General features: G+C 44.7%; 1 protein-coding gene across 6 annotated transcripts in view; it reads left to right on the forward strand.

The window, feature by feature from the left end:
* Positions 1-27976, forward strand: part of Peli2 (pellino 2) — a 160802-nt gene that overhangs the window by 125456 nt on the left and 7370 nt on the right. For 3 of the 6 annotated variants that reach the window (XM_006519741.2, XM_030248103.1, XM_006519740.4), the window contains 3 exons: positions 4278-4472; positions 6345-6533; positions 9784-14647. In XM_006519741.2, coding sequence (XP_006519804.1) covers positions 4278-4472; positions 6345-6533; positions 9784-10350 — 951 coding nt within the window. In that variant the 3' untranslated portion in view covers positions 10351-14647. Of the gene's footprint in view, positions 1-4277; positions 4473-6344; positions 6534-9783; positions 14652-27976 lie in introns of those variants that run through there. The other 3 variants (XM_006519742.3, XM_011245231.2, NM_033602.2) reach the window with 2 other exon arrangements.

A 27976-nucleotide genomic window follows, 5' to 3' on the forward strand; every position in this document is an offset into this window, starting at 1 on the left:
GTGGCTCCCAGAAGAGCCAGATTGGAGCTAGTGAAGGCGATGTGATGGGAGAGAAGAGAGGGGGAAGAGCTGAAAGTGTTTGCAGGATAAATACCAGGGGCAGATGTGTTCAGGCTTGCAGCCTGCGGTTAGCAGTGTACACACACACACACACACACACACACACACAGAAGGGAGAGGGCCAGGCAGCCAGCTGGCCTGGGCTGAGAAGGGAAGTTGATCAGGTGACTGTGGTTTTCCACGGTGCATTACTGGTGGGTGAGAGCTGGTGACACAGGCAGACAGGAGCAAGTCAGGCATCCAGTGGGGGTCTGTGCCCACTGTGCTGGCAGCAGGATGCCTGGTGGCAGGAGAAAGTTCCAGGAGCAGCTATGGAAACCTTCATAGCAGCTCAGCATGGCTGAGACGGTCTAAGCCAAGGGTCATTTTTCTAATACTCATTTTTATTCTATTTTTTAAAGGTTATCAGTGACAGGCTCGAATTTTTAACAGAAACCAGAACAGATCTGTGCCTTTAACAGCAGCTCAAGGAACTCCAGAGTGTGTTTGATGAGTGCATGATCCAAGACGAAGGAGTGAGTGAGGATTCAGGGGAGACAATCAGAGCAGAGCCACGAGAAAGGACTCCCTCGGCATCAAAGGCACATCTAAGAGAGGGCTCCTAGATTGAAACAACCATGATTTTTCTGTGTCGGAGGGTGGGGGGGGGAAGGTGAGAAAATAAATGTATAGACTGAGGGAGAGGAGAAATGAGACCGGCCTCTGTACCAGTGCAGCCCCGGCTTCTTGGGCCCCTTCAACAAATACGCTTTGATTATATATAAAACTTCAAGTATGGCGAGTGAAGCTCTCGCTACAGCCATTCTCCGAGTGCCTGCCAGCATTCTATGAATAGTAGATGAATTCAGAGACATCTTGGCTTGGGTACCACTCAACTGTCAGATGAAATTTAGAGGCTTCTCAGCTTGTCTACACAACTGCCTGTAAGAGAAGGGGGAAGCTGATCCAACAGAAGAAATGACGGACGGCAGGTTTCCCATACCAACCAGGCGTTCAGTAAGAAAGTGGCTGAAATTTCTTTGCTGGCAAAAGCAATATGAGGCTTGTGTCTTAAAGGAGAAAAATCACACTAGTACCCCAGGGATAAGGTGCAGTCGGAGGAGAGGCGATAAATCATAACCTGGCCAGCCAGATAAGAGCAGGCTTAAAATCAGCTTAAAGTAACCGATCCTAGCAGGATCTTTCGGTGGAAATAGAATTTCGGGTCTTTGAAGTCAGTTTAAGTTGAATCATGAGACATGAATTTAGTGACTAGGGGAGAAACTCACAATGTTGCTCTCCTGGAGGGAAGTAATGGCTGTGGACATAAAGGGCCGGGGCTGAGAAGTGGGCCTCAGTCCCACATCCCTTGCCTACCCGTTTAAGATCAGTGTGTGGCATTTTAGATGTGCAGTAGCGTTTAGCTTACAAATGAGTGTGTAAAGTCCCGCCTCTCCAAGACTGGTGGACATGAGGACCCAGAGTGTATGAAGTCCCCCTCTCTTCTTTGAGACTGATAGACATGAGGACCCAGGCTTCGGGTTTTGTGACGTGGCCAGGAAAAGAGTAGGGCTTCTCATTTATTTCACCTCTAGACATCTTTATGACTAAAAGTTCGGGATGAGGTATGATGCTGAGTTTGAAGAAATCGTATTCTCTCCTTTTTATGTTTCTATATTTGTTTAATATTTGAAACATTTGTTGACCTTTCTTTTAAAAAATAAAACTTAAAGAAAGGTGAAGAAGAAAAGAAAGGTAGAGCTTGCCTCCACAAGACCTACACAAGGTCAAACTAGTCAGTCATTCGTGCGTGGGTGTGGGAGTGGCTCACGGGGCACGCCCCCCCCCTCACTGAGGAGCAGTTGACGGCTGCAGCTCCTGGGGAAGGTAGGGTTGGTGTTCTTTGAGGTTGGTGACTCCGGTAGGTGGACTATGCCTTACGCCAATGCACATGTGGACATCAGTAACTGGACTCCAGCTTAAGGAAAAAATAGGACAGGAAGTTGGGATTGGGGGCAGGGATATGGAGAGGAACCCAGGAGGGGCTGGAGTGATGAATAGGGAGAAGATATAATCAAACCACATTATAGATGTACACAAAAATTCTAAAATAACAAATGCGAAATACCGTAGTTTTAAAAGAAAAGGAGCCACGCTTTCATTCTGTGCTTTTGTATGTTTTTATTTTGAACTGTGCATATATAAAACTATAAAACTTATTTTTAAATTTGTTAGTAAGTAGTTTCAAGTTTAAGGACAACAACAATAAGACTCACCGCTCTGTCCGTCACTAGAGCTAAGTTATTCACCAGTGTTGAAAACAAAGCAGCAGAGGGAAGGTTACACAACCCTAGAAGGATGAATTAGATGGTACGGTTTTATGGTATCGCTAATAGAAAATTTTATTAAGCAAGTTGTAAGTTTTCTAAGCCTGAAATGCATACCACTAAGCAGTACATATCTGCTCAAGTTGATGAGTTTCAGTGAAACCAGTAACCTCACTTATGCCTGGCACATGTCATTAGAACAGCGAATGAAAGGCCATGTAAAAGCAAGAGAAAATAGATGTCTGGTGGATTTACGGGGGTAGTAGTCCATGCGTGAGCACATACAGAACACATTTACAAAGGAACTTAGGGACACTCCTGGGAAGCATGCGGAGCTAGGTGACATAAGATCTCTTCTTTTTACTTTATCCATTTGGATTTTCTTTTAAAAAAAAAATCATGTATTTTACATTGCTTATCTTCCAGGCGCAGAATTCACGATCTGAATACAAACACCTTGGAAATTGATTTTCATGGCCTTATGTGCATCCGTGTCAGGGCCCATGTGTTCCTCCCACACACAGCTTCTCAGCCAGTCTGTTTTCAGGCGAGGACCTTAGTGGTGTATTTAGTGAGGAATTCTTCATCTTCATGTAAATGGTTTTGATTGAAGGCCATGTTTGTCAGTGCCTCCAGGCAGACACACAGGGAACACCAGTACATAAATGTTTAATGTCCCGTCCTGAGGATTCTCCAACTCATAAGCAAATGTGTCTTCTAGTTCGCAGCGGAAAGCAGGACCTGTTTTAGTGGGATCTACTGAACAGGAAGGGCTGTTAGAACTCTTAAGATTCTTATGAAATACAATCTCTTGGCAGTTTTGACATCTTACCAAGGAAAGGAAGACCCTGTAATACTGGTGGCAACTTTTAGACTTGCTCCAGAGAGGCTTCTTTTTCATCCATACATGAAGTACTAAGGACAGCTGTTTACATTTTCCTTCACTCATATGCTGAGCTTTGGACTAACTAGGATAAGCCCCTGTCCCCTGTTCTTAGGGTGACTGAGCAGTGGCAGCCAGCTCTGTCCCTCTGTCTCAGGGTAAGAGCTTTGTGCAGTGCTGGGCATGAGTCATGGGCTCTGACTCAGGGAGCCCAGCAAGCAGAGAGTTCCTTTGATTTAAAGGTTTGATTCCTTCAAAAATAGCAAACAAGAATGATTTGCTGTAAAAATAATTTTCGAGTGGATCCGAGATAGCAAATCCAACATCATTTTTCAAGAATAAAAAACTGAGGTTTCTCATGATATTTAAAATTGGTAGACTAACTGACATAAAGTTGCAGAAAACAAAATTAATAAGACCAAGGAATCTAGTCTGTAGCATTATAGCTACAGTGTTGTGCATTTGTGTGCACCCATCTCGGGCTGAAGAGATCGCTCGATTGGTAAACTGCTCGCCTCTCAAGCATGAGGACCTAAGTTCAAGTCCCAGAACCCACAAAAAATGCCAAGGGCGGTGATGTGTGCTAGTAATCTCGGTGCCAGGGAGGAGGAAACAGGAGGCTCGCTCTAGCTGGCTAAGCAGCCCACCCAGCCTGACTGGTGAAGAGCAGCAATGAGAGACTGTCCCAGGAGGTAGGCGGATCTTTGAAGATGACAGCTAAGGTTGTCTTCTGGCCTCTCTGTGCATGTTGGTCTGCACATAGACACACACAGGTCATGTGGGGACAAGGTCGTGGGCCTGGAGACCTCATTAGCTGTTGGTAGCACGATAAAATGAAACATCTTTTTTTAAAAGAAAAAAAAAGGTCTGGATATTTACAGTAATTTCTCTGTTCATCAACAAGGAAGGATATGCAGTTGATGAAGCAAAGATAATGAGGTTGACAGGGTTCTGGGCCTCTGTTCCGTGAACTCGACACAGAGCCTGGCGTTTTTCCTGTGCATCATGGGAATGTTTGGTTTCTTCAGGTGGGCAGGTCAACAGAAAGCCCCATTGACTTCGTGGTCACAGACACGGTTTCCGGCGGTCAGAACGAAGATGCCCAGATCACACAGAGCACCATCTCTAGGTTCGCATGCAGGATCGTGTGTGACAGGAACGAGCCATACACAGCACGCATATTCGCGGCAGGATTCGATTCTTCCAAAAATATCTTTCTTGGAGTAAGTACTGTGACTGTGTTCTGGTTTCAGGCTCACACACACTAATAGAGTTATTTCATTTGGGAAGGGAGGTTGCTTTGTATAGTGGCTGCAGTTAGATTTTTTTTCGAAGTTTTAGTTTTCAGGACAGCTTGAGAAAACAGTGGTAAATACTTGAGACTAATTTGAAGCCTGGCTGCATGCACCCGGCCATCAGGAGAGAGAAGCAGGAGGGTTATAAGTTCAAGGCCAGCCTGTACTGCACAGAGAGATGCTGCCTCCGTAAAAAGAAAATCTGTAGATTACTTGGTTATTGTCATATTTGCTGTATCAGTTGTAATGTATGCAGCAATTATTTCAAAGGAGTATGTGTTAGCATTATGTATAACACATTTACGGTAAATTTGAGAGGTTTATTTCAAAGGTAAAAATAAGTGGCCAAATTTAACTCTTTAGAGCTCAAAGGAAACTGTTAGTGAACTAATTGTTCACTGAAAGGTGAGTGTCTACTATATATCCCATCTGTATGTGGTATGTCGTAACAAAGAGAAAGCCCTTCCCTCGTGGGATACCTTGGTAAACAAACCCCAAAAGCTTTAGTGAGTATCCTGTCTTGATACGGGTACCCTTTTTTTTTTTTTTTTTTGGTGTTTTCCAGACAGGGTTTCTCTGTATAGCCCTGGCTTCCTGGAACTCACTCTGTAGACCAGGCTGGCCTCCAACTCAGAAATCCGCCTACCTCTGCCTCCCAAGTGCTGGGATTAAAGGCGTGCGCCACCACACCCAGCTCAGATACCTCTTGAATCAGAATATTGTTGCAGAGAATAATTGTCCCTTGCAACCTAAAGGATGATGAAATATATTGTCCCACATGACAGGAAGTGCCATGGAAGGCCAGTCCAACACAAGTTGACGCAGTGATCCTGTGACATTTGGGGCCAGGTTCTCTCTGTCTTGCCCAGTGTCTCTGCTGGCACAGCAGCCACTTGGGGCTTGAGCGGAGAGAGAAGGCTGCTTCTGAACGTGCCGCCCTCTCCTGAGCTTTCTGACGTCTGTGGTGTGGAGCTCTAGGAAGCTTGGGGCTGCTCTCTGGGCTTTGTACTAAGCAGGGCTTTGATCTTCCCTGCCCTGCCTCATGGACAAAACATGAGCTCTGTCACCAGGAAGGAGGAGGGGTCAATGCAGCCCTGCAGCCTGAGCAGTTTGTCCCATCACTGTCCCCCTTGGAAACAGGCACAGCCGCTTGTGTGGAAACACACTGGCTCCTAAATGATTGGCTTAATTTTTTGTTTTAATTTTGAACCTTTAATGAAATGTACTGTTCAGAATATTCTGTTTCCTTCTGTATCCAGGTAGCGAGTGCACGTAAAAACAGTTGTAGGTGCTTGGATAAGAGCAGGCAGAAGTGAAGCCAAGAAAAGGAGGTGAAGGCTGAGATTCCAGGCTTGACACAGGAGAGGGGAATCTGTCAGTAAGGAGGTCAGGTACCAGGGATGTCTAACCTCCTGAGGAGGGTGTAATGAGTAGCCAGAGATCAACCTTTCCACTTCAAACAGCTTAACACCTCTCCTGGTGTCCGACCAGCACATCATCCTCTAGTTATCAGCATTCAGTAGAAGCCGAAATCCCTCACCTCTCTCCCACCTTGGCTGTGTACGAAGTTTCTCAATGCAGGGTTTCTCTGTGTAGCCCTGGCTGTCCTGGAACTCACTCTGTAGACCAGGCTGGCCTCCAACTCAGAGAACCATCTGCTTCTGCCTTCCAAGTGCTGAGATTAAAGGCATGCACCACCATGCCGGGCTAGCTTTCCCTATGTTTTAAGGAGACTCTGGAGTCCCCCTTTTCCGGTGTTCCTTTACCAATCTTTTTCTGGTCTGTGGTATTGTTCTCCAGGAGAAAGCAGCAAAATGGAAAAACCCTGATGGACACATGGATGGACTCACTACCAACGGTGTCCTGGTGATGCACCCGCAAGGAGGCTTCACCGAGGAATCCCAGCCTGGAGTCTGGAGAGAGATCTCTGTCTGTGGGGATGTATACACCTTGCGAGAGACCAGGTCGGCCCAGCAGAGGGGAAAGCTGGTGAGTAGGCTCCGCTCTGGAAAATTCTCACAGATGTTTCACGATGGCCATTGTCACTTTCCCGCTGATAAAGCTCAGAGCCTCTGTGCAGGGTGGAGTGTGCCATTTTCTGATCCAGAAACAATCCCGTAAGCTCTGGAGACTTGGAGGGGTGTGGCTGTCCTCTTAGCTGGCCATTACCATGTGCAAGTGTGTTGTTTCTCACTCCTGACCGTCTTGAGAAGACAGTCCTCTATTATGCAGATCATTGCAGAATTCATCTTTCCCCCAAGATCCTTTACTAACTCAGAAGAATCCTGAGCAGTGGGGCAGCAAGAGCAATGTTTACATTAGAAGATCCGGATTTTCTAAAACTGAGAAACAATTAAGCAGGCATTCCCCCACCCCCTCAGTTTCATAGTTAGAAATTAATTCTGTCCTCGGTGTTGCTCCTGGACAACGGTAGGCTATTCTACTTGATCCTGTATCACTGTGGTGACCTCTTCTCAGAAGTGTCACCACCAAGCCTTGAAACAAGTGTCTCTGTTTCCCTTTCTGGTTGTCAGTAGTGTCCAAGGTTTCTGATCGTGAAGTAGCTGTGCTACAAGCCCTTAAGAGGCTCACTCACTTCCACTTTGTTGCATAGAAGCTAGAGAGAGAGAACACGTGCCGTTTTCTAGATTATAGATAAGAAGGCATTTCCCAAACAGCCATAGACGATGGGAAGGATGGCAGGGGGTGAGGCGTGTTCTGTGGGCTGCAGAGATGAAAGTAGCAGCTGGATGCTTCCGGGGTGGGGAAAGGAGCGGGGATCTGACGGACAGTTTGCTGTCCTGCACCTGAGGGCTTGCTTCTCAGAGTCCTTTGCATTCCCTCTGTTTCACACCATTCAGGGGCAGGGAAGGGCCCTTCACCTTACAGCAATGTCCCCTTTTCTCAGTGTCTCTAATGGATACACATGGAAAGTATTTTGTGAGGAAGGTCAGGCCAGCTTTGTTCTATCTGAATACTTTTTGAGAAATTATTAATAGGAAAGGGAATATGAAAGCAGTTTTCTTACGAAAATGTTTCTGGTGATCCGATAATTTTGCACCAGACTGCCCTAGCTCAGCTGGCTTGTGATTAATGATTACAGTGGCGGAAGTAGATGGGGTGGATGCAGACACTACATTAGCATTCCTTCAGCTCATCCACTCTGCTCCACGGCGCTCCACAGGAGGCAGAATCCCCTCACCTTATCTATGAAGAGAGGTAGCGCAAGAAAATTAAATATTGCCCCGAGTCACGGACTTAGAAGGTGGCCACTACTGAGACCCCAAATCTGGTTAGAATTCCACCCAGTAGTGCACCACAGAGGGCTGAGCTGGGCGAACACCTGAGTTGGGCCACACTTGAGCTAGCTGTGTGAATAAAAACATGGACACAGAGCCGGGCACAGTCACCCCTGCCTCTGAATAGTACTTGGGAGGTGGGGGCAGGCAAATTGGGAGTTCTTGGTCAGATGGGGCTATACTGTGAGACCCTGTTTTATAAACCAAGGTGTGGGAAGACAGCTCAGTAACGCTCTTACTGAACGTTACTATTTCCCATCCTGGGCGAGGACTTGAACTCAGTCCCCTGCAAGAAAAAAAAAAAAGGTTAAATAAACCATACCCGGCAAGCAAGACTGTCCAGTAAGCATGTTACCAGTTGGGTTTCTTAGCCTCTTTGGTAATTGAAATACAGAATGGGCAGCAGTATGTATGGTAGACTTTAGCCAGGGTTGCTAAAAAGAAACAGCTCCAAAAATGGGTGGTGGTGGTGGTGTGTGTGCATACATGCACACATGTGCACATGGAGACAACAGGACAACCTCTGGTATTGTTCCCCAGGTACTGCCTGACCTTTTTAGACAGGGCTTTGCCCACTGAACTGTCCCCCCAGCCCAGACAAATTTTGAAGTTAGTGCCTATCAGTAACATGTCTCAGATCTAAATAAAATTATAGACATGTTTCTTCCTCAAATCAAGATCTCTTTGTCTGGTGCCACAGATATTCCTCGTTGCGTGTGTTGTACCCAAACTCTGCCTACAGAGAGGACCTGTGCCAACCACCCCGCACCCTTCCAGCCCATCCACTATTCAGCTAGATATGAGCTAGCGAAAGATGCACTGATCTCTTGGCACCAAGACCTCTCCGGCCAGCCATGCAGCTTGGGCCTGTTGCCTGGTGCTGTGTCCTCACCTAGAGTTCCCAGCCGGTTCAATTCCCAAAGGCCCTGTGAGCTCCTTGTCGACTCCGCATTTAGGCTCATCACACCTCTGGTGTGCTGGTCTTATCACCCTCCTCCTGGCTCTGAACATCTTTTCCAAATCTGCATTCAGAAAAATCCTTTCAGAATCTATCTTAACCTGTCTTCCATCAAAGTAGCAGTAACAATGCTCACTGCATGCCAGACCTCGGTCCAGGAATCCACTTGTTTTAGTTTATCTGCCACCATCACCTTCTACAGTCTAAAGAAGGGAGAGGATGGCACTATGCTCCAGTAACCACACCAGGGTCACATACCTCTAAAGGGTCCGAGAACCTCCAGAGCCTACTGTCAGACATTGTGAGTCAGTAGGTCAGAGGGTCAGTGGGTCAGTGAGCCAATGCTTCGATTACCTCTCCTGGCTCCCTGCATGCCTGTCCTGCTCAGACTCCTGAAGAGTACATTTCTGTTTTGTTAGTCTTGCTCCCCTCGGGGCTTAGCATACATCTGGCACATGTAGTATGGATCTGAGTCCTGCTGACTATGCCTGACCCTGCTGCCTGTCAGCTGTTAATCACCCGTGCAAGCACAGGGCACACAGCACACACATCCTAGGAAAACAAAAAGGCTTCCACTTTGGACCTTAGCTAGGATGTGTCAGATGCTCTCCTGGGCATCGGCTCTGCTAGAGGAAGGAGCATGGGTCTTCCTGGGAGGACAGCTTTCATCCCTCATAAGGTCTATGGGTATATTACCAGCATAAAAAAGTTAAAAATAAACGTGTAATGTTTATGGGACTCTTGAAGTAACAGCTGCATTAATCCAGCTTAAATAGCTCAGCACCTTATGCTGAGTTGCACCCTGGACATTCACGTGTATTGAGGCTGGGGGTTGGGGTAATTCCCATGCGCTCCTTAGTGGGACGTGTTACTTCTGTGTCTTCTGCTTGTCTGCTTACTGAGTGAAGAATGTCGGGGCGCCTTTGCCCCCATAGTTTGTAGGATTTTTCTTTGAAAGATGTATCTATTAAACCTGTTGTAGGTGGAAAGTGAGACCAACGTCCTGCAAGACGGCTCCCTCATTGACCTGTGTGGGGCCACTCTCCTCTGGAGAACCGCAGATGGCCTTTTTCACGCTCCTACTCAGAAGCACATAGAAGCCCTCCGGCAGGAGATCAATGCAGCCCGACCCCAGTGCCCCGTGGGCCTTAACACCCTGGCCTTCCCCAGCATCAACCGGAAGGAAGTGGTGGAAGAGAAGCAGCCCTGGGCATACCTGAGCTGCGGCCATGTGCACGGCTACCACAGCTGGGGCCATCGGAGCGACACGGAAGCCAACGAGAGGGAGTGTCCCATGTGCAGGACTGTGGGCCCCTACGTCCCTCTCTGGCTGGGCTGTGAGGCAGGATTTTATGTCGATGCGGGACCCCCAACTCACGCTTTCACCCCCTGCGGGCACGTCTGTTCAGAGAAGTCTGCCAAGTACTGGTCGCAGATCCCACTGCCCCACGGAACGCACGCGTTTCACGCCGCCTGTCCGTTCTGCGCCACGCAGCTGGTTGGTGAACAGAACTGCATCAAATTGATTTTCCAAGGTCCAGTGGACTGACACCCTGGACGGCCATCTCCACGGCATTAACACGTTACTGTGAAGATTCCGCCACTAACTGTAGATTCTACCTTTTTGTAATGCTGTTTGTTAAGGGGAAGGCGGACTGGGTTGGGAAATGGGGGCTGGTGACGAAATGTGGCAGGCGCTGACAGATACCACTGTGTTTTGCATGCTCAGAACAGCAGCATCAGCATCGTCACTGAGGTCTGCCTGATTAAACTTTAATACCTGTGTAATAATTGGATCTCAACTGCCATGCTTTTCTTTTTAACTTTAGGTTTTTAACCAGATTTTTTCCCCCTTTGTAAACTTGGGTAAGATTTTACAAATGTAGAAGAAATGTACTCAGCAAATGTCTCTTAGAGCACAGCCTGCAGAGCCATGTGGCACAAGTGCCACACATCCTATGATGTTCAGTGGCTGTGAATACTTGACAGTGGCTAGAATCTGACCCAATACCTAAGGGCCACCTCTGTCAGCCCTGCCACAAACACCCGTGGACAGGAGGCGTAGGCCATGCACTTGTCTTGAAATCTGCAGCTTTTTCTCACCTTTTCTTTTTAACTTTGGGTGGAAGAGGGTATTCGTATACTGTTTTGTTTTACTTTTAGTGGAATTCACTTACATACTCATTCATCAGATACTTGGCATGTCAAACAAAGAATTTCCCCATGGTTTTAATCTGCCCTGTTATGGGCTGCTCCTCATCTTACGTGTCAAGAAGTGACTGGTTGGTTGATTGGTTGGTTGATTGATTGATTGATGATTGAATTCATGAGCTGAGGGGAATGGCCTTGCACTACGGGGGCTGGTGCTGCTGCAGTTGGCAGCAGTGGGCTGTCCTAGGTACTCTTGACACCAGCTTTGTCTGGACACCAGAACACTTACGACCCAAGTGGGATTTAAAGTACGCTTTTACTTTTTAAAATCCACTTGTTGGCACTTCACAGAACGGTTTCCTTCTCTTCTCCTTCTTAGGAAAGACAAAATTTTGTAAGCCCAGAAGCAACAAGCGACAGTGAGATTGCCATTTCTGTCCCCTACCTTCCCACCATCTGTCACCTTCCCTTCCAGTTTAAGGAGCCCCATAAGTTGTTTGTTTTTATTTTTTTCAATGTTTGCAAATCAGACTAAACCTAAATGTGCTGATGAGATACACGGAGCACTGAGCGGCGTGTCTGCCGAAATCATTTGAAATTCCTGATTTTGAGAGACCAAGTGAGTGTTTACTGAGGAATAATTAAATCAGGATTTCATTGAGCTGCAATGACCCTCTCTTTCAGTTTCATCTTGCATTGATTAATGATGCCTGAATACTCGTTTTCCATGCTTGGTGCCAGGAGTATCTGTGGCTCCCAGAGTGTCAGCATGGAGAGACACTGCTGAGCTTGGCTGTGTTCCACCCCATTCCCAAGGAGGAAGTCTCCAGTAAAATCAGCGTCCGCTCAGGTGGACCGTCAGCAGCTTTGAGCTGCCTGTTTTAGCGTTTGTAAATATAGATAATTTATATGATTATGACATATCCATACTTGAATTGGTTTTTCCATATCTTGCCCATTAGCAGATACTATTTTGCCTATTTTCACAAATTAAACCTATGTGACTACTTTTTTCCTGAAAGCAAAACGGTAATATTAATTGCTCTGTAGCGCTGCTGCTCAGTTTGATTCAGTGTGCTGTCATTTTAAAAGGAGCTTTATTTTCCCATGGAGACTGTTCTGTAGTAAGAGAGGTTTGGTTTTTTGTTTTGTTTTGTTTTGTTTTAATTATATTTATGATGTGAAAATCCAACAGCAGTCTTTTTACTGATATTTCCCTGTGTTCTACATAGATTACCTGCAGACAAAAAAGAAAAAGAAATAAAGGCAGGCAGACAGAGAGAGAGAGAGAGAGAGAGAGAGAACTTTCTAGAGAAACCTATAGGGTGTCATCTGGTGCAGCCAAAATTTCCATCCCTGTTTTTCAGAGGAGGGTAAAGGATACACTCACCCCACCCCACCCCCGCCTCCTTATATGGAGATAGATAGTCTGAGGATTCTTGATGTCCTGGGATTGTCTTCTAAGATAAAGGGTCTTACACCCAGAAAGATTAAATTTCACCTATCCAAAAAAAGTTTTGTTTTTCAAGGAAGTTCACGCTGACACCAGACTTCTCTGTGTAGATCTGCGTAGAGCATACACTCCCAAATAAGGCAAGCACCCCCGCCAGTCAGAGGTCATAACCTTACAAACTCAGCTCAAGTGCAGGTGGAAACTCATAAACCACAGGCCTTCAGTGGCGGTCAAGCCACCTGTCGCTTTGCCTTCAGTTTCCAGGTGAAGTCCTGTTCCCCCTCACCCCAGCCCCCTGCCAGAGGAAGAAAGAGGTGTCAACCTGCAACGGCAGCCAAGCTGACTTGGACAATTTCTGTAAAGTCACTTTCTCCCGAGGAAAGGTTTTCAAGTTAGATAACAGGTATGGTTTTGAGACGTTGTTGTTCATCCAAGTAGAATGATACAGTTGAGAGAGAAGGAAGCTTCTTCAAGGTCAACTCTGTGTGTTCAGCTTTGGTGGCCGTCACACAAAAGAGGAAGCCCACCCCACCCCTACCCCCACCTGTACATAGGGAAATCACCAGCCACTCAGTCTGGTCTCAGCCTGACCAGTCGCCTTTTCCACTAGGTTTCCAGAAGTCAAGCCCTAGTGACATGCCTCCATAGGTGATATTTTTTTCAGTTGTTTGTGTCATTTTCTTACACACACACACACACAAAAATCAGAGTGAATGGGATATAGCTCTGAGTATTTTTCTAATGTTTTTTATTATTAATAATAATAAACGGTGCTGCTGGGTCATGCACACTGCGTGCACACTGCGGCTCTCAACATTTCTTCAATTTCTTTCAGCTTTTGCAAAAAGGGCTACAGTTCACACTGCAGAACAAGAACTAAGCTTTCTAGGTCTTCTCCCCCCCCCATCCCCGTCCCCCGTACTTTTGTGGCCCGAAAGAATTAAAATCATTTAATATAAATAGCATATTTATATCATTCCTCAATAGTTAATTATAGGGTTTGGTACCTTTGTGCCTCAGGGAAGCCACATGATCTAACTGGTTATAGACTTTCAGGGTTAGGGCATAGAGAAAGGAGAAAGCCATTGGAAACATGATGGACTCCATTAAGGAGACGAGCTAATCTAGGTGCAGAAGAATGCCAGGACTAGCATAAATGTGATTGTAGTAGAACTTGTTTCCCAGTGCTAGTAGGGAAATCGTTTTAAGTTATTACATATACCGTATTCGGAGAGTCGAGAACTCTCCTAAAGCAGCAAGGCCCCCTGCATGTGTACTAAGAGTTGTTCCATGATCTCACTCCTGCTTTCCTTCTTCAAAACAGTTCTTTTCTTGAGGTGGGCACCAGAGGCGGGCAGTCATGGCACTCTCGGTCCTGACGTTATGCAGCCTTGCCACTCACGGTGGGAATTCAGACAGACAAGCCCCAGGCCCTTGATTTCACCAGATGTGATTCTGTTCTGGGAGCTGCCAATCCCCTGATCCCAGAGCTCTGCCTTTGGGCTGAAGGTCTGACGCTCCTGTGGTGGTGAGCATAGGTCATAGCTCCAGCTGTTGCTTGATAGCCCAAGGCCAATGAGATCACTTCAGGACATTTGTAAAGCAAGCTAAACATTTCGGAAGGAGTAAAAACGGAAGAGTTCTGTCATTACTTTTCAGTAACAGGTCCTCAAAAATACCTGCCCTCACGACTCCCTAGTGGGCAGTAGGGGAAAACGAATATATTTTCCAGGTTGCTTAACTTTCTAAACAAAAATGAACAATGCTGAAAAGGATGCTCTGCCTTTTAAGATGAGATCACAGATTGCTTCTCTGTGTTAAATAATCTAGAAGTCAGGGGGCTGGTCGGATTTACCATGTATAGTGTTATGAGCAGTTAAATTTTATGGCTATATTTGTAAAATCTGTTCTTTTATATTTCGTGTCAAATTGAAAACTTTATTTCTTCACTGTTGTACCTGTGGAAATACAAGCCATTTTACAGGGAAAAAAAATCTTCAAAAGCTATTAAACAAATCTCACCATGTTTGTAAGTTGTCTTTAGACTCTTCTTATCTGTCACTGGCTTTACGGGGACGCTCGGTAGGACATGGATGCAAACCTAGACTTTATTTATACATTTCTGCAGCTTCCACATGAATCCCTAACAGACAGGATTATTGTTTCGTTATCCTCTGCACACTGCATCTTTGATCTGAGTTCTGAAATCGCCCAAATTTTTTATTAAAGAAACTTCATTTTATTAAGGAAACTCTATTGGTGCTTTTTTTTTCTATCTCTTGTGACATTTTATCACTGTCACATAAACCTAATTCATATAGGAGAATTTAACCTGGCTTGTAGAATTAATGGATTCTCTTCATGATTGTTATAATTGTGTCACTACTTTTGTGATAGCCTTACCTCCCTTTTAATACCAAAAGAGAGGTGTATGAGCCTCCAAGCCTCAGACTAGCATGACTGTCCTAAGAGAATATTTGCATTTGTGATAGTTTTTTTTCTATTCAAATTGATATTCAAAGGTGATAACTGTTGTTGAGGGAAGTGGAATTTTCATTTTAAAACAAAGAATGCAAACATAACCTTTTAGACAAGGAGCATATGTTCTATTTTTATCAAATTTGAGATGTCATGAATAGTAAAATGTGCTCCTATAGTTAAACAGCTAGTTATACTTGTATATACCCCATTCAGCAAGTGTGCTGGAATTCATTCAGTGTCAGTGTGAGGAGGGGGTGTGTTCAACATATAGATCAAGGACCACTGGGTATCTTCATGCAGAAGAATGAAATTAAGACCTATACCTCAGTGGGGTCTTAATAATTAAAAAAAAAAAACCTCAGTGGGTCAAAGAGCAGAAGTGTGGAGCTGTTAGAGAAAAGCTTTAACCCTGGTGACCTTAAATTAGTCAGCCATTTCCTAACTAGTACAGCCATTTCCTAACTAGTACAGCCAAGAAAAGCACAAGAAACGAATAATGAACAAGTTGGATTTCATCAAAATCAAAAACTCCCATATACGAAATGAAACTGTCATCAGTAGAAAGACTAACTCACAAAACGGAAGTAATATATGGTGGCCATGGGTCTCACAAGGAAACCGAATCAAGCCTGTGTAAGAACTTCAACTTGTTGACAAGAACACAAGGCCACTAAAATAGATCAAAGTTGTTTTTCCCCCCTAGATAGGCAAATGTTCAATAAACACATAAAAGATGCTACACATCACTAGCCACTGGGGAATGTAATTTAAAACCGCACAACTCTGCCTTGTACCTACTGGGATAACTAAAAGAGACCACCACAGAACTCTGACAAGAGGTTGGAACGCAAGAGTCCTCATCGACTTTCTGGGATAGGAGAACAGTGCTGTTGCTTTGGGACAGGCAGTTTGCAGTTCCTTGGAACATCCTGCGTGTAGTAACTATGTGGACTGGCAATCTGCTCCTGGATACATGTACAAAGAACTGGAAACACACAGAAGCATGAATGAATGCCCCTTACACCTTTAGCCTTCGAGGTAATAGGCTTCTGTATGAAGCTGCCACATATATGAAGTTGCCATACACATTTGATCCGTCCCCATCTGCTCTTCTGGCTTTCAGACCTTTGACTCAGCTATGTGCCCTGTCACCATTCATGTCCTTCTCCCATTTTACTGCCTTCCCCACCTCCTCCCTCAGAGCTGCCCTTAGTCTCCTGGACCTCTTTCTAGTTTCCTGACGTTCATCACCGTTTTTCTCCCACCTGAAGATACACATTTAACAAAGGGCAGGATCTGCATGCAAGAGAGAACATGTGCTATTTGTCTCTCAGAGCCTGGCCCCATCCCACTTAAAATAATGGTTTCCAGTTCCATCCACTTCTGTGCAAATCCTGTTTTCCCCCACAACTGAGTACAATTCCATTGTATGCACATGCGGCATTTCCAGTATCCATTCATCTGTTTGTGGACATCTGTGAATGTCTATAGCTGATTCCATGCCATTTCTACTGTGCAGAGCCATGTGGCTGTGTCAGTGCAAGGATGGCATTACCCATAGTAGGAACGGCTTGAAAGTTACCCAGATGCCCGTCACCTAAGAAAAGGATAAAGTATGTATACACATAATTAAAATTTCGGCTGTAAAAAATGAAGTGCTGATACATCCTCCAACACAAATGAACCTTGAAAATACATAAAGGATAAGAAACCAGACACTAAAGTCCACAGAGGCAAATTAATGGTCACTGGTGATTAAGGAAAAGTAAAGAATGGTAATGAATAGGTATTAGGTTTGGGGAGGTAAAAATGTTCTAAAATTACTGGTGTTTGGTCAACTGTGATTATACAGGGGAAAAAAGACCAAATTGCACACTTGACAGATAACAGCTATATGAATTTTATCTCAAAACTTATTTTTAAAAATGATACACCATAGAATCAGGTAAAGGCACTTGTCACCAAGCCTGACTACCTGGATTCCATCCGCATGCACACCATACACACACACACAGAGAGAGAGAGAGAGAGAGAGAGAGAGAGAGAGAGAGAGAGAGAGAGAGCGCTATTCTAGTTCTTCCCAGTCGGAGCATCATCCAGTTGAACTCGCCTCACCCTATATTTGAAGTTTTTGGGCAGGAGCTACATGTAACCATGCATCTTTTGTTTATCCAATTGCTGACTGGGGCTCCTAAGAGTTCTCTGATGAAAGCTATGTTCCTCAAGCTTCGGCAACTATACCCTGTGGTGGTTTAAGAGAGAATGGCCCCCATAGGAGCACACATTTGCATGTGTGAATGCCAGTTAGTGAACTGTTTGGGAAGGACAGGGAGGTGTGGCCCTGTTGGAGGAAGTATGTCACTGGGGTGGGCTTTGGGGTTTCCACACTAGACCCAGTCTGTGTCTGTCTGTCTGTCTGTCTGTCTCTCTGTGTGTGTGTGTGTGTGTGTACTTGATGCCTGTCTGCCTATGAATTCAGGTTATAAAGCTCTCAGCTATTGCTCCAGCACCACGCCTGCCAGCTTTCTGCCGTGGTAAACATTGACCAGCCCTCTAAAACTGTTAAGCAAGTTAAAAACTCTAAGCAAGTCATCAAATGCTTCATTTTTATAAGAGCGTCTCTATACGTCAATAGTTACCTTTGGTTTTCTTTCTTTTAATATACATACACTGTACACATTAAACCCTATTGACTCTGCTGTGAAGGCTTAGCAGGGGTTTCTTAAATGCATTTTAGCAGGGCCTATAGAATCTCTTACCCAGGTTAGAATTGGCATGGGTGAGGACGTGTGTTCACTTCACGAGAGGCTGCAAGTGTGAGCAGAGATGGACCCTTAAGCAGTCAGCACATCTAGTCCTTTGGGCATAAAGCAGCAGAAGATGCAACTGTGAGGACTCCAGCTCCCAACATCTGATGGTGCTCCCAACATCTGACGGTGCTCCCAACATCTGACAGTGCAGCAAAACCTGGTTCTCCTAGGCTTCCAGAGCTCACCTTTCACAACTTTCTCACCATCTACAGCTCTCTTCTACCTGCTGCCTTGTTCTCCCTTCCTTAGAGGCCTTGGTGATAGAGCAGGTCTGAAGGTCAGAAAAACACGGAGAATGGATTACCCCAAATCAAAGCCAAACAGGGCTGCAAGCTCATGAGGGCTGCCTGACAGGCTTCCTCTTTGGTTTGAGGGCATTTTGATCTAGACCTTGAGGAAAACAGAGTGTGTATTGATTTCTGTTAAGAAAAGAAACTAGAAAGTGTCTGTATCCTTACCTCCTCATCAAGATCCTGCAACTTACTGTCACCCATTAGTGCAGAAAGGGGCGGCTAGAAACTGCTGCATCTTCTCCAGGTTACCCCTGTTTAAGAAGCAGCCTCTCTGAGTGTCTCGCTGCTGTGTTTCACAGGCACCCTCTCCCTCCTGCAGCAGGAGACAAAACCACCTTCCTAGAATGGTTGGCATTTCAGGGAACACATGCATGTCACAGACACTGGGTGTGCTCTGTGGCTACTCCTATAATCCCAGAATTGCTCCCTTGCTCTACTGTCCTTATGTCTTCGAACTGTTGTCCCCATTGTCCCCATCCCCACCATGTCACTGCCCATCCCCAAAGCCACATCTCAGGCAGGTGCAAGGGACAGGCACTGAAACCCATAAACTCAAGGACCTAAATAGCTGCTGTTGCAGTTTCAAGGGTTCTGCAGGTAGTCAAGAAACTAAGTGCAAACCCAGGGTTTGACAATGCTGGGGGGGGGGGGGAGAGACAGAGGGTGGAGATCTTCAGGAGCTGTCGATGGGAAATGCAAACCCAGTGGCCCTATCCCAGGAAGCATGGCAGGAAATCCTGCTTTTCACTCCAGGCAAGCCCTGAGCTGTAGGCCTGCTCTTTCTCATCCTGTAATATTTGGTTTCCCTCAATATATTTATCTTAGATCAGATGCTGCAGTTTACTCTGGGATTTAATTGGATTCATCAGCAGATTAATAACACCATTCACTAGACTTAGGAAAATATAGGTATTTCTGGAGGTTGTGCTAATTTATGCTAGAGCTTGGGAGTCACAGTCCTTCCAAAGTGTCCTGTCTTAGGTCTGGAGGACAGCAGTACTCCAATTCTATACAAAGGGTAACTAGGCCTCTTCTTTACCTTGGAAAGTTAAAATGGTACCTTGGGAAAGCCAGATATAGAGAGAAGAGGGGACATTATGCCTTGTTCCCCTGTCACTGTACATTATTATGAGGGGCTTCACAGTAAGAAAGAACTAGCTTGCAGTTGTTGGCTCAGTCACTAACAGCACAAACGCCGGCCAGTTTGCCTAGGTCTCAACTCATTCACTCATAACCCATGGCCTTGCCTACTGTACTTCTCACATTCATCTGCTATATGCAAAGTGCTTGAGCCTAGCATGTAGGAAGCACTCAGATGTTATCTTAAGTTATGTTTCTCTTCATTAATAATCACCTATAACCATGAGAAATCCAGAAAACATCGCTAGGTGGACAGTAAAAATAACTCTAATATTAAAACATCTGTTAGGACTCTGTCACTTGGAAGTTTTAAAAGTCCAATTTCTGAACTAGCCTAAGGGGACATAAAGGGATTTCACAGCTCTTATACCTGGGCAGTAATAGTGTACACTTAGCTTCGAGTACGGCTGGATCCGAGAGTTCCGTTCTTCCTGGATCTCTCTGGACCCATCTCCCTCCATTTCTTCTCAGGGCTCACATAATCATTTCTCCCATGTTTTACCTAAGAGAAAAAGGGCCACCACCAGCCTCATCTTTGTACTCTCCTGGGCTGCTGTTCCGTCCTGAAATGGTCTCCTCTGATGCTTTAGCTGAGAAGTCCCGGGGAGGCTGTGGATTGGCTGGACCTATAACAATCAGTATGGGTATAATAGTGTTGTTTAGCCAGAGTCAGGTGTCTTCCCCCAGCAACTCCAGAGGTGAGGCTGAGAGAGTTGGGGAAGGAGATAGGGACACTAAGATCAGCATCTGCCGTTCCTGCTGAGTTCCCCACACCTGTAGAATCAGCTCTTCACTAGAAGACCGATCCTAATCAGAAGTGGTCTGGAGGATGAGGCTGTGCAGTCCTATTGCCCATCTGAAGTCAACTGGGAATGGACTAGATCCGTTAGGAGAGGCCTGAGGTGCATGTTGCAAAAGGAAAGGCTCCATTCTAAAAATCTAAGCATCAAATTTCTCCTCTCTGATTTCTTTATTAGCCAACAAAACCATATCTTCCAGTATCCCAAACGCCAAAACTTCATTGTAGCCACAGAGGCAGGACCCTGATGCTTCTCCATAGAGATGACAAGTATGTTACAATTACCTGTCTTGGCAACCCAGAGTGTGTGTGTGTGTGTGTGTTCCTTGGGCACCGTGTTGGTTCCATCTTTGAAGAAACTAGATGACACTTGCTACAGGTATGATTTGAGGCGTGTGAATGTGTAAACCATGCTTACCTGCTTATATAACAGCAGGCTAAGAACCCTCACTAACAAGCTGAAGACGGCTGTCTCTGTAGATAGACTTTCAACTATAGCCATACATCAGAGCTGAGTTTCCAAACAACTATCAGGCTGGCCACTCACTGCCAAATGTCAGGCCATGTGTCTATGTGAGCGGTCTTACAACATTACACAAACCGAAGAAAACAGAAAATTCTAGGTTGCTCCTTCCAAGTTCTCCATGTCCCCTCCTGCATGCTTTACCTTGAGCTACTCTGCTAGAATGCACGGTGCAGACCTCTTCAGTTTAGGTCTCGTGTAATCTGTGAAATGAGATCACAGCTGCTGTGCTGTACCAGGTGCAAGGCGTGGTAAGTGCTCTCCAGAGACAGCTGTTCTCATGGGTATTTCCCATCTTTTCTTATAAAATGTGTATGCTATCAGGATGATATATATATATATATATATAGAGAGAGAGAGAGAGAGACAGACAGACAGACAGACAGACAGACAGAGAAAGGTCTGTAATGCCAGCATTTTGGGGCGTGGGGGGGGGGTTCAAGACAGGGTTTCTCTGTATAGCCCTGGCTGTCCTGGAACTCACTTTGTAGACCAGGCTGGCCTCGAACTCAGAAATCCGCCTGCCTCTGCCTCCGGAGTGCTAGGACTAAAGGCATGCGCCACCACACCCGGCTAAACTTTTTTTTTTTTTTTTTGTAATGCCAGCATTTTTAAGGCTTAACCAGGAAGACCTCAAGATGGAAGCCAGTCTGGGCTATATATCCAGAATGTATCTCAGAAAATAAAAATGAGGCTAAGTGTTACCTAACCAAACTTACTCAGAGCTTTTTCAGAAACAATCCTTTATATTTATCATGGGTTTTTTGTTTGTTTGTTTTTTGTTTTGTTTTGTTTTGCATCCTGTTGTTTCCCTGTTTCCTGATGCTTTCCTGTCTTGGAGGCCGTATGGACTTGAAAGGCAACCACTCCGCCAGGGTTATCTAGTTCTTGGCTAGTAAGTTGCCTATGCACACACCTTTTATAAACAATCAGCTCAACCCACAGTGCAAAGCCCTGATGTCCTCTCATTTAAATCTCCAGAGCCCAGACCGCTGGACAACACTCCTTCGTCCTAGATCACTATACAGTCCTTTAGCGCTACAACCCTACGCATGCGCTCATCCGCTGGCCTCTCTGATTCTTCTCCGGACAAAACAAGGCCTGGGCCTCACTTCTTCTCCTTCCATCCTCAGGCTGCCTGACCCTAGAACTTCTTCCAGAATGACCTGGTATATCCCTCTTCTTGGGAACTGTGAGTGACACGCTCCTTTCAAAGACAGCAGCTTCTCGCCTCTGTACCTGATCACCATAAATCCCTAGTCTTTTTTTTTCTAAGATAACCCCCATAAGCAATAGGGTTCAGAAATAATATGCAAAAAAACTACCCTAAAAAATGAAGCAGATGGAAAAATATAGAAAAAGGAGAGTCTCTAAAGAGCATATGCTAATAAAATTTATTTGGAATTTTCTTTCTCTGGTTCCATCTCCAAAAGAAGTTATCAGAACTCACCCAGCTATGTGGAGTCTCTATAGGAAGAACTGTTCATCTGCTACGAGGTCTTGCCATTGTTTTAATAATAATAGAGACAGTATTAACAGTAACAAAAATAATCTCCAAAACAACCTTCAAAAATTAGTTGAGTCTCATCAAAGCATGTTCAAACTTGACCCCACGTATACACTTTTCTTACAATTTTTTTTTTCAAGAAACTCTTTAGTGATTTCGCTTGGTTTTAGTGCCAAGTTCTAAAACCTAAGCTCTTGGGCATACACGCCCGAGTATGAAATTAAGCATCAAAAGAAAATCAGACTTCGAATGGCTCTTTGGAATAAAGAATGAAGCGGAATGGAGAGAGAAGGGCGGGCCCATGAGTAACTGCTGTGTGCACAGAAGAGAAATTCCCCGCCCTAAGACAAGATGGAAAGTGTGTTCTGCATAGAGCCTGAGGACTGTAGAGGAGCAGGAAACAATTTATAGGCTGAAAAAGAACTGGATGAAACCATCCATTTTTGGAGAAATCGTTTGTGCCGAAACAGTGAACACTTTCCAGAGAGCTATTTGAGGGGGCAGATGTTTCTGTAATAGATGGCTGCTTTGCATTTCTACACCTTCCATCTAAGAGCTGCAGAGTGGAACACAAACATTAACTAATAAATTAAGCCGTGTGGCACCTCTGCATGATCGATAGATGCAATAGTCATTTTTATAGGGTAATGAAGGCAGCACCCTGTTCAAAATTGCTGGAATCATTTGCCCAAGGTCGTGAAGAGGGATAACAGGAAAAGCATTTCATAGTAGCACTCAAGTTCTTGCTACGCCCACACCACGTGCTTTCTCTCACTGGCCAGATTAGCAACCCAACTGTATAATTCCCTCTCTGACACCCGTTGAGACACCATGTGTGTTCAGGGTACAATAACTCACTTTGGGAGGTTATCTCCTGAACTTGGAATTTATTTGAGAATACTGATTCTCAAACCAAGGCCTTAATTCCTTTCTGTCTGGGTCACCCAGGAATAAACCTGTTAGCTAATGCTGTTCTCTTTCCCAGGATAATAGTAGCCTTTAGATCCGGAGTTGTACATTCATGTTACTTAATCCAATTATGCAAAGGATTTAAAATATTACAAAACTACCAAACAACTCCAACATGTCTGGGTAGGTATTCATGTAATTTTAATTGCTATTTTAATTTCTGTAAATCCCATGTAATTGTTGGAAAATAGTGAAATATCTCACTAGAAGATAGTGCCAAGTGCCTTACAGATCTAACTGGTTACCTGGGTTATTTTGTGTGTGGTGTGTGTGTGTGTGTGTGTGTGTGTGTGTGTGTGTGTGTGTGTGTATGTGTATGAGTGTATATGTGTGTGAGTGTATGTGTATGTGTGTGTATGTATGTGACTGTGTGTGTGTACTGTGGGTGTGTATGTATGTGTGGTATATGTATATGTATGTATAGGTATGTGTATGTGTGTTTATGTGTGTATATGTATGATGTATGTATGTGTGTATGAGTGTGTGTATGTGTATATATGTGTGTGTGTTTTATGTCCTTTTGTCAGCCATTATTGTGTATTTTCTTGTAGCTGTCTTTGGCTACTTTGTAGGGTTCTTCTTTCTTCTGCCCTTCTTCACCCCTTTTCTTTCACACTTTCAACGGAAAGAGATCCCTGAATAAAGTCAGGGGTCAGAAAGGGGGTGATGTTATCCTTAGACTACCTCCTGCTGGTTAGGGGTATCAAGTTCCTTAGGGTAAGTTTGATATTCACCATCAGACTATCTAATTTCTTCTTGTTTCTTCTTTGTGCGCAACTACTTAACAAACCACAGCCAACAGCAACCAACAACCAACCATCAACCTACCTCACCTTTCAGGGCCTTAGCATTTATGTACCCTCTGAAAAGTCCCCAGAATTCCAAATGTCATACAGTTGCAGAAACTATCTGCTGCTGGCAAAATCACAGCCCTGCTACAGCATGAGGCAAATCATAGTCAGCTGATGTTGTGGACAATCTGAAGCAGCCCCATATCCCATACCTGGGATTAAAACTACAACAATTTCTTATAGTATTTCTGTGTTTTTTTAAGAAACCAAAAACTCCAAAATTATCACTACATCTTCCCAAGTTGTACCTTCTTTTGCTATAAGCTTGGCTTGGCAACAGTCTATCCCTTAGTTTTAATGTCCTGCGTCCCCTGGTCATTGCACCACCTTTCCTATAGACCAGTGTTTCTCAACTTGTGGTTTGTAGCCCTGTACAGGGTTGTGACCCTTTCACAGGGGTCATCTAAGACCACCAGAAAATGCAGATATTTACATTATGATTAGTAACAGTATCAAAATTACAGTTATAAGGTAACAATGAAACGATTCTATGGTTGGAGGTCACCACCACATGAGGAGGAACTGCATTAAAGGGTCGCAGCATTAGGAAGGTTGAGTCTACTGCTGTAGACTAATCGGGCAACACTAAATGAAGCAACGGAAACAATATTGAGAAAATGGTGGCTGTCATTCAAGTAACATCATTTCTGCCTCGGGACACATTCCTTATCTTGTCAGAGAAGAGCCAGTTCTGAGTCACTTGGAATTATTCATTTGTTTTCTTCCTCTATAGCAGTAAAAGCTTTTCAGAAATGAAGCAAGCTCCAACACACTGATTTCCCTACCACAGTCATCCTCCTTCTGTTTCCAGAGCCCTGGCCCTGATGGCAGGTGAGGCCAGTGCACAGATCACCTGCAAACTACCTGTAGATGGCTATGTACCACTGCACATGTCCCCGCCCTGTACCCCTGGAGTCCACTGGGTGTTGTAAAATAGCCTGGTCTGGAGATGGCATAGCCAGGATGATTCCTGTTGCTTTATCCTGAGCCCAGTGCAATGGAAGCCATGTGGACATGGAGTCAGTAAATGCTGGCGGTAAATCATAGCCCTGGAAACTATAAAAAGCAAAAGCAAAACCAAACAAACAAACAAAAACTTCTGTCACAGAGTACAGAATGGGAGAAAGACTGTGAACACTGAATTTAACTGAAATAAATGCTTAGTGGTTTGGACATAGCCTTTGGGTAGGCAGGCTGAGCTCATGTTCACAGACCATGCAGCTGTTTCCGTTTTTTTAAGCAATATTTGTCTTAGAATCAGAACATAGCTGAGCTTTGATGTGGTGTTCACTCCATTTCTGCCACCTAGATTACCAGGGTGAAAGGTGAGGACATGGAGGCCACATTCACCACATCAACAGAGGCATCACATAGCCAACAACAGCCTAAACTATGTCTCTACCCCATAATTTCCTCAGAATTCTATCAGTTGTCAAAACTGAGTTAAAGGAAAAGCAAAGTGTCTGGGAGAGAAAAAAGCATCCTTCCTGGGGATAAGGTCACATCCTTGCACTGGACTCTGTGACTTGGCTTCTGACCTTGGATCCTATCTTGTTTATGACTCCTATGTCCCCATCTAGATGAATACTATTTCTGGTGATGAACAAACATCTCCTTAGATGCAGAACAATGACATCACCTTACATGAAGAACAATGACATCACGTTACATAAAGAACAATGACATCACATAACATGAATAGCAATGACATCACGTTACATAAATAACAATGACATCACTTTACATGAAGAACAATGACATCACCTTACATGAAGAACAATGTCATCTCCTCAGATGCAGAACAATGACATCACCTTACATGAAGAACAATGACAGACAAAAGTTTGGATACCACCAAAGTCCATGTTGGCCAACCAAGGAGTTGTCTTGGGGTTACTTACAGAAATATGGGTGGGGGTTGTATACAAGAGCAGAAATGACTCAAAGAAAGCTGCATCAACAAAGCCCACTCCAGCAGGAGTGGCAACTCACAAAAATCTAGAAGCCTAGTGCATACCACACAGCTTTCAGGCAACCCAAGAAGTTCGAGTGTGCCTCTTTCAGGCTACTCAAGCAGTCTGAGCCTCTTCTACATAGTTCAGCTGATCTTGTCTTCTTCCAAGTGGCTCATCTCCCTGCTTCTTCCAGGAAGTTTTGCTGGTCTGAGATACTGCCTCAGTAGTCCTTACTTTTTATATACACTTGATGAAGGAAGGGTCTAATGCATCTAGTTGGTTTCAGTGACTTCCTGAAGCTCTTGAGTTGTTTATTTCCTGAGCTCAAAAGCTCTTCTGCAGAATGGGATATTTCACCTCCTCTTAGAGTACACTATTGTATTCTGTCATCTCTTCTAAGATGAAAGGTTTCAATCTTAGAGGAAACTGCTACACAGCTATACCCTAGCGTCTGCTGAAGTAATATCCCCATTGATCACACCCCGGCAAAGGTTTTAAAGAAGAGACAATGGCCTCTTCTTTGGAACTTCCTATTCTGACCCTTATCATCCCTAGCAAAAATACCAGAGGGTAATATCAGGCTCCTGATCTCCTGGCAAAGTCTTCTTTCACGACAGAAAAACTCTTTTGGAATCATCTGTGCCTCCATTTGCCTGAACGCACAGCAAGTGCAGTGTTTTGGAAATGATGAGAAGATTCAATTAAGATTCTTACACAGAGAAGAAATCATTGACTTCCCCCTTGAGTTTGATTTCAAATACTTCTTGACAATATGGGAATAATGAAATATTTTCTCTCTGTATATTACCAATAAACTCACAAGCCCCAGAAATTAACACAGGGTAGCCTAAGTGGGAAAATAAGCGAACAGAGAGAGTCTATTGCAGCATTAGCAGGGGGCTGGAAAAAATAGAGATCATGAGCAGAAACTGTAGGAAACAGAACATAGAGGAGCTGCAGAGCCTGCACCCACAGCCTGTCACTTACTGCCCCTCACACTCTCCTGTCACCTCTGCTCCAAGCTACAAATAGAGAGCCCTCCCCTTAGAGTCCAGCACATGAACGTTCCACAGGAGTGCCCCGTCGTCTATTCCACACTTCCAGCATCATCTTAAGAGTCCTTCAAAATGTAGAAGAGGTTTGATACTAACCATCTGAACACCACAGGTGTCTACTGCAAGGTGTTACACTTAATTGCCTGGGAGACTCTCAAAACTCTAATCACCTTATTCTGGAACCTGTACCTCTCCCTTAAAAAGAAACCTGATAAACAAAGAGAGAGAAAGGAAGGGGGTGAGAGGAGAGGAGGGGAGAGGAGAAGAGGAAGAGAAGAGAGGAGAGGAGGGGAGAGGAGAAGAGGAAGAGGAAAGGAGAGGAGAGGAGAGGAGAGGAGAGGAGAGGAGAGGAGAGGAGAGGAGAGGAGAGGAGAGGAGAGGAGAGGAGAGGAGAGGAGAGGAGAGGAGAGGAGAGGAGAGGAGAGGAGAGGAGAGGAGAGGAGAGGAGAGGAGAGGAGAGGAGAGGAGAGGAGAGGAGAGGAGAGGAGAGGAGAGGAGAGGAGAGGAGAGGAGAAGAAGAAAGAAGAAGAAAGAAGAGAAGAGAAGAGAAAGAAGAGAAGAGAAGAGAAGAGAAGAGAAGAGAAGAGAAGAGAAGAGAAGAGAAGAGAAGAGAAGAGAAGAGAAGAGAAGAGAAGAGAAGAGAAGAGAGTTCAGATCACAGCAACCGTATCAAGTGACTCACAAACACCTTTAACTCCAGCACCACGGGATCTGACTTCTCATCCTCCATAGGTACCCGTATACACACATACACATAAATAAAATAAATATTGTAAAAATATACAATCTGGTGGCATGAAGCATGTGCTCATTGTTGTGTAACACCATTGCATGCTGGCGAAAACTATTTCCAGTCAGGTTTCTCCCCCTGGTGTGTGTGGTCAGATAGTCTTGCAAGCAGTCTTGTAAAACCTAACACAGAAACTGATCCTTTCCAAAGATCTGTGCTAGGTATACCTTTAATGACATCCTGTAGCAGCTACCATTTATAGATCCGTACCCCCTTTTTTACCACCCCATCTTAGCATCAGAGTAGCTTTGGCCTTGTGTTGAAGTACTGAGCAGTCCCTGTTGGATGGATTTTTTTTTCTGTAAATGGCTTGTTAATTTAGCATTAGAGTCCTTTCCTGACTCCCATCACCTGTGACATAAATAACTCTTCCCAGGCAGCTAGGAAACCAAATGAAT

The sequence above is a fragment of the Mus musculus genome, chromosome 14 (assembly GCF_000001635.26).
Source record: "Mus musculus strain C57BL/6J chromosome 14, GRCm38.p6 C57BL/6J".
Lineage (NCBI taxonomy): Eukaryota > Metazoa > Chordata > Mammalia > Rodentia > Muridae > Mus > Mus musculus.